At 39.7% G+C, this 12,786-nt stretch overlaps 1 protein-coding gene across 8 annotated transcripts in view; it reads right to left on the bottom strand.

The window, feature by feature from the left end:
- gphnb (gephyrin b) overlaps positions 1 to 1,486 on the bottom strand; it is a 114,858-nt gene extending 113,372 nt beyond the window's left edge. For all 8 annotated transcript variants that reach the window (XM_072687285.1, XM_072687294.1, XM_072687314.1 and 5 more), the window contains exon 1: positions 1,394 to 1,486. In XM_072687285.1, coding sequence (XP_072543386.1) covers positions 1,394 to 1,457 — 64 coding nt within the window. In that variant the 5' untranslated portion in view covers positions 1,458 to 1,486. The remainder of the gene's footprint in view (positions 1 to 1,393) is intronic.
- Between the last annotated feature and the right edge of the window lie 11,300 nt (positions 1,487 to 12,786).

The raw sequence follows: 12,786 nt of genomic DNA, 5'->3' as shown, positions 1-12,786 counted from the left end.
GCAAAATTTGTTCTGTGCTGTTAAATAGTTCTTTAAATACTTCATACTCTCATTTCAGTATGCGTGTGTTGTGTGGGGGATTGTGCATTTGTGTTAGTGGGGGACTGCATGACTAATAAAATTCCATCTATATGCAGGTATGTATGTGTTTGTTTGCGTGCATTTTGCATGACTAAGAACATCCAATGTCTATATATATATATATATATATATATATATATAGTGTTCTTAGTGATATAAAACATGTGTGTGTGTGTATGTGTGTTTATTGGTGGAGGGTTTGCATCAATCAGCGATGGAAGCTGTTATTTCAGCACCATGGTCAGCGCTCTCCATCCATTGACTGCGCTCCAAGCGTGAAGGAGGGCTGGTTGAGTTGGAAAGGAGGGGTGGAGGTGGAGGGATGGTGGGAGGAGTAGGGGTTTCCCTCAGTGATATCTGGAGCTCCTGTGGCTCCTCCATTGCTACACATCACCATTCTCCAAGTGGAGCGGATTGGCACCCGTCAGGAAGCCGACAGGAAGCCGAGAGGAGCCGTGTCGAGAGCGGTAAACGGGTCTGTAGTCATTGTAATCCCATTTTCCATCTCACCCCCCAGCCTCTCTCTCGTCCAGCAGAATGCTAATGTTAAAGCTCTCGTTGCATTGCAAGCGGTGGCCGCAAGGCACAATGTCAAAGAAATACGCGTGACACTTGGTCACAAATTGGTGGGAAGATACACAAATGGAAAAACTGTCGTCTGCATAGCCAAGACTGACAGGCAATGCGAAAAAACTCCAAATGCACCAATGCTCGAGTCTCAATTACCGCTGTCGTTCACACAGATCAGTCGCAATTCGCCATATACAGCTGGGGGAACAAATCGAGGCAAAAACGTCATAAAGCCACGAAAAATGAATGAAGGCTCGTGGCTGGACGTTTCAACGCTGTCCACCCTGCCTCAGCTCAGCCGCTACAGGCTCATGGTTGACAAGCCGATACGGAGAAATGAATAATTCAACACGGCAAACTGTGTCTTCCCGAGGAAAAGGAGACGCAGAGCGTCAGGAGAGAGGGAGAAAAAAACCCCGTGCACGCGCATCCAACACCAGAAGAGCCGCGTCTCCTAGTCTCATTTCTGACTGGGGGTGGGGGGTGGGGGGAATTGTCAGCTGTGAGAGGAGAAATAAAAGGCTTTTAAACGAGCGTGGGCTTTCAAGGCAATCACCAGCATAGCAAAGAGAGAGGGAGGGAGAGGGAGAGAGAGCCGTCACGCAGAAATATGCCGAAGCCCCGGCTTTGAGGAGGGGGACACCAATGCAAAACCGCCGAACACTCACACGCTCACGCGCACGTCTCACACGCGCATACACGCACAGGTTACAGCCGAGCGGACGGAGGGTCTGGGGCTTACCTGTAAGCACGCCGACCCGTATCTGGTGATCATGGTTGGTGAGGATCATGCCGTCCGTCGCCATCGTCTCCAGCAGCGCCGCACTGAGCTCCAGCGCAGCCGCGAGCAGAGCGCATCGAGCAGGGGAGGGGAGGGGAGAGGAGGGGGGGGGGAGGGGCGGGGCCAGGCCAGAGCAGCTGAGCACAGAAGGAAAACATGCTCCATCCTCCACTCTACATGCTTACCACAGTACTACACACTACACAGCTCATACTGAGATACTAAGAGCCATACATTACAGTACATTAGCACACACATTACACATTACACTTACTAGTGTAGAGTGCTACATACAAACGGTAGGCCTAAAGCTCGGTCTACTTAATATAGATCACTAACCTCGAAAGCAGTGATCGTAAATGAAATTATACGTGATCAGAAATGAGATGTTTTCTGCCTCACTGAAACCTGGATTAGACCTGATCAATATATAGCACTAAATGAAGCCACCCCCACAGGCTATAAATATGTACATAGCCCGAGATGATCAGGCGGAGGAGGTGGAGTATGCATAATCTACCAGAATACACTAGATATAACTCAAAAACACTGTGACACCTTCACTTTGTTTGAGATTATCTACATTAATATACCCAATCCAGTCACAAATAAAAATGTTTTCACACTAATTAATATTTATATGCCTCCAGGGCCCGACTCTGAATTTTTAAAAGAATTTAGTGATTTTGCCGCAGTGTGCTGCAACAAAGTTATAATAGTAGGAGACTTTAATATTCACTTTGAAAAAGCAGACGATCCATTAACAAAGGCGTTTGTATCAATTTTAGATTCTGTTGGCATTATACAAACCGTAACTGGACCCACACACTACTGTAATCATACCCTAGATTTAGTCCTGACCCTGGGTGTTGGCATTGATCAGCTAAATATTCTACCTCAAAGCTCAGTAATATCGGATCATTATCTATGTTTATTATCTCCTATGAGCTACATCTTAGGCAAAATGTTCATTTGTCCCCCAACACTGTCTAAAGTGTGTAATAACCCCAATGACCGCTGTACAGTTTACTGAAAACCTCCCAGACCTATCGACTTTAGCTTACACTCCGTCAGTCCAAACAGATCTAGATCAATCAATTCCAGCTACATTACTAACCAGTAATGTTTTATGGAACTATTTTGATAATAAAATAGAAAATATTAGACAACAAATCCAACCCTCCTTATTAAATCAAATATGGCCGTCACCTGGTGGAGCTGATTTAAAGCATAACTTAGTTGTAGAACAAAGGCTGGAAGCCTTCTACCCACTTCCACAGCCAGAAGTAGAGAAAATTATTTCCTCAGCAAATTGTACAAACTTTACATTTGACCCAATTACCTTAAAAATACTCCCAATTATAATCAGACCTCCTTTAACAGTACATTTTAATAGTGTATCCATCCCTTAGCTTAGGGCATGTACTCAAAACCCTTACATTAGCAGTCATTAAACTTTTCTTTAATCAAGAAACCTTGATCCTTTTTGCGGTTTACATCATATCTAACCGTACACTATCAGTTCGTAAAGGTAAAAATATGATCTTCAAATTATTCAAAAGTAAGATATGGAGTTCTGCAAGCTCTATTTTAGGACCGCTATTATTTACATTATACATGTGGCCACTGGGCTCAGTAATAAGCAGACATGACGTTAATTTCCATTGTTATGCAGATGACACACAGCTCTATATATCAGCCAAACCTGACAATAAATTTAGATTAAAGAAAATGGAGGACTGTGTAAAGAATATAAAACTCTGGATGTCACATAACTTTCTTCTTCTTAACAGTAACTAAACCGAGGTTCTCCTTTTAGGTCCAAAAGACACTAGACATAAACAGACTTAATGTTAGACTTGGCTGATTTTTCCATTATTGCTGGTCCAGCAGTAAAAAATCTTGCCGTCATATTTGATTGAGATCTATCATTTGAGCAACATATAGCTAATATTAGTAGGACAGCTTTCTATGTCTTAGAAACATTGGCAAACTAAGAAATTTCTTATCTCTACAGGATGCAGAAAAACTATAATGCTTTTTTTTTACCTCTAGATTTTAGTAACAGGGTTTTTGACCATATTAGTACAGATCTATCAGCACTGCATTGGCTCCCAGTTAAATTAACATACAAAGCCCTACATGACCTCGCTCCTTAGTACCTGTGAGATCTAATTACATATTATAAACCATCAAGAATACTTAGATCTTAGGGTGCTGGCTTCTTACTTTCCTACTACCAAAATTCAGAAAACCTCAGCAGGGGGAAGAGTCTTTTCTTATAAAACCCCTCAACTCTGGAATAACCTACCAGATAATGTTCAGGACACAGTCTCAATATTTAAATCTAGGCTGAAATGCTGGAGATGCTGGAGCTGTCGTCTCACTTCTCGCACGCAAGGTTTGTGGACGGTGGAGCAAATAGACACTAGTGTTTCAGGGTGCTCCCGTGTCTGTGTTACCTTCTGGCTCTCTCCTTTTAACTAGGCTGGTATAGTCAGACCTGCCGGAGTCATCAGACATACTCTGATACTGCTTAACATTCTCTGATCTCTATAAATCCATTCAGAACTAACCCTGTCTCTATACCTTTTCCGAGGAAATGGTCCCCCACTCCCCCACTCATCCAGCCCAACCGTTGGGGGTCCCCTCTACCTGCGTAGGACCAGCTACCACCTACTAGTCTGACCACCAGTCCCCCCCCCACCAATGCCCATGCCAGACCCTCCTACCTCTGCTATCTGCCTAATGACCATGTTAACATGTTAAAACCTAAATGGACTCTTAACTATCTGCCACTATTAATATTACCACTATTAGCCATCATTACTCTCATTACTCTGACCATGACTGCCATGACTTTATTAAGTTATACTACACCATGATTATTATATTATGATTAAGAATATGTTGCAACACCGGAGCAGTTTAACAGTTTAGGTTGTTTGGTGACTTTTATCAATAATTTATAAATAGTTCTGACCAGAGGAGGATGGGTCCCCCTTGTGAGTCTTGGTTCATCCCAAGGTTTCTTCCTCCAGTTCTGAGGGAGTTTTTCCTTGCCACTGTCAGCGTTGACTGATCACTGGGGGTCTTAGATTGTTTATGCCTTTTTTTGTTGTTGATTTCTTGTCTTTTACTAATTACTGATTGTGCAAAGCTGTTTTGTGACAACAACAACAGCTGTAAAAAGCGCTATACAAATACATTTTATTTGATTTTATACATATTACACAAAACACCGGCACAATTCCTGTAACACACTCTGCATATTTAATCAAATACTATGTAGTGCATACTTATCACAGTACACCCATCACATACACCTTAAACTAACAATATATACATAACAATAGATACATAAATACTGCTCAGTTACTACAGTACTAAACAGTTCACAATACATACTGCTCAGTTACTAAAGTACTAAACAGTTCACAATACATACTGCTCAGTTACTAAAGTACTAAACAGTTCACAATACATACTGCTAGTTACTAAAGTACTAAACAGTTCACACTACATACTGCTCAATTACTAAAGTACTAAACAGTTCACAATACATACTGCTAGTTACTAAAGTACTAAACACTACACACTACATACTGCTCAGTTACTACAGTACTAAACACTGCACACTACATACTGCTAGTTACTAAAGTACTAAACAGTTCACAATACATACTGCTAGTTACTAAAGTACTAAACACTACACCCTACATACTGCTCAGTTACTAAAGTACTAAACACTACACACTACATACTGCTCAGTTACTACAGTACTAAACACTGCACACTACATACTGCTCAGTTACTAAAGTACTAAACACTACACACTACATACTGCTCAGTTACTACAGTACTAAACACTGCACACTACATACTGCTCAGTTACTAAAGTACTAAACACTACACACTACATACTGCTCAGTTACTAAAGTACTAAACACTACACACTACATACTGCTCAGTTACTAAAGTACTAAACACTACACACTACATACTGCTCAGTTACTAAAGTACTAAACACGACACACTACATACTGCTAGTTACTAAAGTACTAAACACTACACACTACATACTGCTCAGTTACTAAAGGACTAAACACTGCACACTACATACTGCTAGTTACTAAAGTACTAAACACTACACACTACATACTGCTCAGTTACTAAAGTACTAAACACTACACACTACATACTGCTCAGTTACTAAAGTACTAAACACTACACACTACATACTGCTCAGTTACTAAAGTACTAAACACGACACACTACATACTGCTAGTTACTAAAGTACTAAACACTACACAATACATACTGCTCAGTTACTAAAGTACTAAACACTACACACTACATACTGCTCAGTTACTAAAGTACTAAACACTACACACTACATACTGCTCAGTTACTACAGTACTAAACACTGCACACTACATACTGCTAGTTACTAAAGTACTAAACACTACACACTACATACTGCTCAGTTACTACAGTACTAAACACTACACACTACATACTGCTCAGTTACTAAAGTACTAAACACTACACACTACATACTGCTCAATTACTAAAGTACTAAACACTACACACTACATACTGCTCAGTTACTAAAGTACTAAACACTACACACTACATACTGCTCAGTTACTACAGTACTAAACACTACACACTACATATTACACAATACACACTGCAGATATCACAATATCACACTTTACACAACACACACTGCAGATATCACAATACCACACTTTACACAATACACACTGCAGATATCATAGTTCCACACTTTACACAATACACACTGCAGATATCACAATACCACACTTTACACAATACACACTGCAGATATCATAGTTCCACACTTTACACAATACACACTGCAGATATCACAATACCACACACTGCATAATAAATATCACAGTAATTACAGTACTCCATTTTACACAATACACACTACAGTTATCACAGTAATACACATTGGTGTGGGACCCTGAGGACCTTCTATGTCTTAAGAGAAGACCTAATATTTTTAGGAATTAATGTCTGTAATTTTTCTTTATTTTTTTTGCTAACAAATGGGTTGAAATTATGAAATGCTGAATGGAAAACTGTACAGTAGTGATGTTTTGCTTAGTGGTATCTCTTCTTGGTTAGGACTTTGCTAGTAGAAACTGACTGTACAAACTGTAGCCTAACCAGGAATCAGTCAATATGTGAAAAATACCCACAGCTTTTTTACTCATTACAAGTCCAACTACTTGTTGATATCTGATACCACACATTGTGCATAATAAATACCACACATATATTATCAACATGTTTTAAAAATATAAAATATCCTTATTACATTTTTTACACATGTAAAGTGGTGTCCCACTCCCATCAATAGCAAAACAATAATAACTCAAGGCTTCTATGGGTTGAATACACTTTTTATTGATCCTTTACACCACTTTGTTCATTCTTGTTTTGCCTTTTTCAAACGTAAATAACATCAGATTGCAGCGTCTTCAGGGCACATTTCTCCTCCTAAACTCGACAGTGATATTGACCTGATCCCTAATGTACTTCACACAGAGTAAAAAGCCCTTTAGATGGAGGTGGGAATTTTCCCTAGGGGAAGGGAAGAGAGCAGGTGGAAGAGGGAGTGTTAAACAGAGGAACACAGCGGTGCTGTAGACGCGGGGGCTGCTTCAACACTGCACATCACTCACCTGGCTGTCTGCCACACTGACAGTGTAGAGGCTAGTACAGATTAAATGAATACCCATTTTATTTTTTACCTAATCTCTAGTACATGTACTAGATTACCACAGACAATATCATACCAGCCCTTAGGCTTTATCCAAAGACATCTGGATATTTTGAAAAACCTATTCTGCTATTCTGTAGTTTTTTTTTAAACTCATGAGCATGAGCATGCGAAAATGACTAGAAAACACTCACATGAGGATGCCAGTCCAGTTGAGGGCAATAATACAACAATACATGAAATTTGATCGACTGAAGAACATTACAGGCATATTACACAAAATAGCAAATATTGCTTAATGAAGTTAAGTTAAGTTAAGTTAATGTAGAACCCCTGCCAGAAAATAAAAGCCTTTTATTACAGATATATATATTACAGAGGATCACAGATAAAAACATGGTGCTGTGGAGCTGTTTACATTGTGATGGTTTTCCTGCTGTCTCTGAAACACTGTCACATTTCTGATTAGGCAGAAAGTGATTGTCACATTTTTCCAACTTAAATTGTGGTTTGGACCATATTTCTAAAGCTGAAATTGAGTAGTAATCATAGGGTCACTTTTAAACAATAAAAAGGGGAAAGAAACTCAATGGTCTACATGTTATCAAGCCCAAAATTGCTGAGTGCACAGAAACTTATCAGCATTTCAGGTCCGGTTCTGCAGCTCAAAACACCTTTTTAAGTGTTGTAAGATGATGTAAGAATGGTCAAAACGTGTTTTGCCTGTCCACACCAAAGCGTCGCTAACATCTCGAAAGCACTCAGAAGAGCACTTTGAAAATATTCATTTTAAATTAGTTAAACCATTGTGTCTGTATGAATAAGAGGCAAAATAAAGAAAAAAGGACATTTTCAAAATGTCTGGATAATGTGTGGCAACAGCCTTAGGTAAAGAACAGAAGACACATTAACTCAAAACGCACTTACAATAGAAGTTAATGGGAAGACAATTTATAAGCATCAAGATTATTATTTGGAGTAATCAGCTGTGTACTAAAGTTAACAAAACAGAGGATTATCCCTAAATGCTCATGGAGAGAGGGACACTGATTCCCTGTAAAGACCTGTAACATCCTATGGAGGAGTAGATAGTGTCAATTTAGAATCAGTTGTTTTTGTGAAGCACATTTCCATTTTCAAGAGTTTGGATTCATCCATTCATACTAAAGTCATAAGGAATGTTTCAGCTTGGAACTGTAGGACTATTTTCTATATTAACCACAATACAGTGTAACCAACCAAAAAAACAACAACAAACAAAGCTAATTTACCTGTAATCTTAAATGCACAATAATGGTACTCAAATAAAGTCTAAAGCATAAATAAAGATTGGAAAATGATCATGCAGTAAGAAGGCATGACTGCTATGGGGTCAATAAATCTACATATCATAAGTGAACCGCAAAATGGGCCATTTAAATGACTAGGCCCACAAGGCCTATCTTTTGTGTCTTCCCTTGTTTTCATGGAGCCGTGGCCATCCTGGATGCATTCACAGGCATGTGTGTGGACACTCACAGCCTGACCTGTTTAAATGCAACCACATCCTGAAGGCAAAAGGCATGTTTCTATTTATAGTGAACCATAGCGTATAATTCCTCTTGTTTATTCTCATGGAATAAAAAGAGAGAGAGAGGGAGAGAGAGATATAGAAAGCTATCATGATTCATTATTTATGAATGCACGTGTGTGTGTGTGTGTGTTTTTAGTAGTGCAAGTGGGACAGTGCATTGACCTCTCCATCACTGCTGCCCACATTGAGTCATTCAGGCTGAATCTGAGGCTTAACATGAGAGAATGCATCATAGTGTGTGTAGGAGAGAGAGAGAGAGAGAGAGAGAGAGAGAGAGAGAGTAGAAATTGGGTGAGGGAGAATGAAAAAAGGAAGAAACAATAAAAGCACAACAAAAGAGAAAAGACAGACAGACAGGAAAAAAGAAATAGAGAGCTGAAGGGTGAGAACAGCGTTACTGAGGGGGAAAGTGAAAAAGAGAGGAAGAGAAGAGAGAGACAAGGTGGTGGAGACAGAGCTACACTTCCTCCTCCACTGCCCAAAATTCAACACAATACGAGATCATTTCACAGACAGGTTTAAACAGCTGATTCCAAGCTACCAAACACTTCCGGAAACACTTCCGGAGAGACGGTGGGTGACACCTCCCTCACTGTTCATTTTAGTAATTACTGTAGTTCTTTTTCTTTCAGTTTAATTATTAGCATTGTGTGGATATATATTAGTATGTATATAAAGTATATGTACATATTTAATATCCCTTTGTAAAAAAACTGAGTTTTTATTTTAATTATTGCTATTTTTATTCAGGATCGTATAAAAACTTTCAAATCTTAGCTAAATCTTGAATCTTAATTCAAATGGAAAGAGATGAAAGAAAGAGAGAGAAAGGTGATGAGTAAAAGAGAGGGAGTGAAAAAGCTGAAAGAAAAAAGTGCATGAGAGATCTCGAGACAAAAGTGGGGAAGTGAGAAAAAGAGACACTGAATGAGAGTGGCTGAATGTGTGTGTGTGTGTGGTTTCTTTTGTAATAGGATTTTGCCTCCAGTATAATATGCTGTAGTGGACAGCTCCCGGTGCTGAACGGGGCGGATTACTGACGGCCGGCGTTATTACAGTTCCATAAATCTTTCACTGTTCCCCCTGAACTGAAACAGAGTGCTCTCAGAGGAGGAAGATACAGTAACCTACACACACTGTACACCACCGAGACCACACCAGAGGCTCATCTGATCAGTGAATAATATTACTGCTGTTCATATGAACTGACCTTTTGCCTCCTTACATTTTATTTGATTTTTTATTGACTAGTATAGATTATTTAGTAACTGCTATACAGCTAATATGTAACCTGTCTCTTGAACGCATGGAACTGAAACATGGGCCCGCATGCAGGCCTTTAAGGTCTAAAGGGTTAATAAACAGTAAAGAGCAGAAAATAGTCCAGAGCAGCTCTGGTGTGTCTGTAGAAGAACAAAACACAATAAATAGAAGGTTAAAGTCCATCACTCTCTAAGCTTCTGTTCTATTAAACCAATCCATTTTGGAGTCTCATCTGAGCCCACATCCCTAATCTGGCACACACACACACTCTCTCACACACACACATACACATACACACATGCACTCAGACACAGCTTGCTTCTGTACACTAAGAATAGGAAGGGGAGAATGGTAGCAATAGTACACACAGGATTCTATGCAGTACTGAAAAAAGGGTCCTTGGTGCTACATAGAACCATTTTAGACCAGGCAAACAAACAAAACAAAGAGAACCACTGCCACTACTACAGAACCCTTTAATAACCCCTTTTTTAGAAGTGCAGGAACATTCATATGGGACACCAGTTAATACTCCATGGGCCTATTTCTCAGACATGGATTAAGCCTAGCCTTGGAGTTGCAGTGCTGATGCATATATCATTATTCATTTTGGTCTAGGCTTAGTCTTTATCAGGGTCTGGGAAAATGGCCTCATGTAAACATTAGTGGGTTTTGAGGATTACATAGCATCAGATTAGATGCTTATATAAGGGTTTTGTTTATATTACAGTGTGCATAGAAATATAAGTATCAGTAAGCAGTATTCAAGTTCAGAGAGTCTAGACTAGAGACATATGAAGTCCAGGTCCATGACTGGTTGGAGGAAACTGTTGTTTTAATTTCTCATTTTACTGCTTCATAATATACTGGTTGTCTGTATCTCTGTTGTCACTAATGTGAATGCAGTGTAAGGTGCTTGAGCAGAGGACTCAATTAACCCTTTAAGACTAAAAGCCTTTTGTGAGTTGGTTTAAATATAGCTAATATAGTGCAGTAATAGAGATGATGAGTGGCAGTACTTGAAGTTCATAGTATGCCTATTAAAAAGTTTGTTTTGGTCAGAGGAGGAATGCATGTTCTCCAAAAACAGAGAAGAGGAGATGAGAAAAGTTTGAAAAAGCTTTACATGCAATACTGCTATACATCACTAGAGGGCTTTTTCATGTACCTTAAGGCCTAGGCCAAATCAAGTCAAGTCAAGTTTGTTTACATAGCGCTTGTAATAACAGGCGTTGTCACAAAGCAGCTTTACAGAGATCCAGGTCTGAGCCACTAGTGATCAACCCAGTGGCAACAGTGACAAAGAAAAACTCCTTCATAGCAAAAGGAGGAAGCAAGACTCAAAAAGAGGACCCATTCTTCTCATGAGAAAAAATGAAATCATGAAATGAAGAAATAAGTCAAACAAATAAAGAAACACAAGTGGATCTAATTCTTCAACAGAAGTGCTCAGGAACCAGTAATTAACGTTAGTAGTCTTATCAGGAAGAACAAGAATCAGATCTATGTCTGATGAATGTTAATATGAATATGTAAAGAGCTAAGTATAAATACTTATCTTAATGTAAATGGATTTAGTTAGAGTGTATTGTGAGGGTTTCTGGCTCGGCTCAAGCACAACATGTACTCAAGCACAATAACTGACTAGGAACACTGAAAGAAAGTGACTATATATACACAGAGACAAAGAGGGAACACTTGGAAAAGACGAAAAGAAAAGAAAGAGGGCAGGGCCACAATAGGGGAACAAGTGGGAACACTAAAGACTGGGAGGGGGCTATGGCTGAGACAAGGACAAAATACAAACAGAGGCATGTGCAAAACAAAGCATAGACACGGGGACCAGGAAAGAAAAACACAAGGGCAAGACAAAAACACACATTACAAAAGCCACCCAGCATTGAGTTGTGGGGAACTGTGTTCTCTGGAACGATAGTGCCCCATCCAGTGCTTTTGGGATAAGTTGGGAAGTTGGGGTGGGGTGGTGATAATCCAACATCCAAAATCCAGCAATCAAATCCTCACAGCAATGCTCCAAAATCTAGTAGAAAGCCTTTCCTAGACAGTAGAGACAATTACTTAGACAAAAGCAGGATACACTTTTTAAATACCCTTGATTTCAGAAGAAACTATAAACGAGCAGGTGTCCTATTACATTTGTCTATATAGTGTAGCGGGATTGCAGTGCAGAGAACCCCATTACAAAGATGAATGGCCATCTGAAAGGTCAGTGGTATAGAAACCACAGGTACTAGAAAAACGTGCACCATATTCTTCACAAGTGAGCGAATGCCAGGTGTGTACTGTATATCAACACAACTGCACAGGCCTGCTTACTTCATGCCTACAGTGAGGTACAGTGACTATGCTGTATGTATTATGCTGACTTGACTCCTGGAACTGGAAGTAGTTCTTACAGTAAAATTGTAAAGCTTATATGTAGCTTATAAAATGGGAATAAAGCAAAAGGGCTGTGCATTATGCCATTAGCTATCCTCATTAGGACCATATTACAACACATTCAGTGCTACAGCTCTTTCTAAAAACGCACACACATTCCTTCCCACAGAAAGCCTTCTGCATTTCCACCCCGACTTACCGTGGGCTTGCGTTTGTCCTGATGCGATGATGTCATCCTGACTTCAGCCATGGTCCAGTGCACCACTGTAGCTGTGTCTGCTCTTGCTTCTGCACTGTGAGGAAAAGAGTCTGTAGGTTTGCTCCCCTAGAATAGAAGATCCTCACAAATAAAGACATGTA

This window comes from Salminus brasiliensis, chromosome 1, assembly GCF_030463535.1.
Source record: "Salminus brasiliensis chromosome 1, fSalBra1.hap2, whole genome shotgun sequence".
Classification (NCBI taxonomy): Eukaryota; Metazoa; Chordata; class Actinopteri; order Characiformes; family Bryconidae; genus Salminus; species Salminus brasiliensis.
The sequence above is the reverse complement of the archived record's forward strand: the minus strand, read 5'-3'. Positions and strand labels throughout refer to the sequence as shown.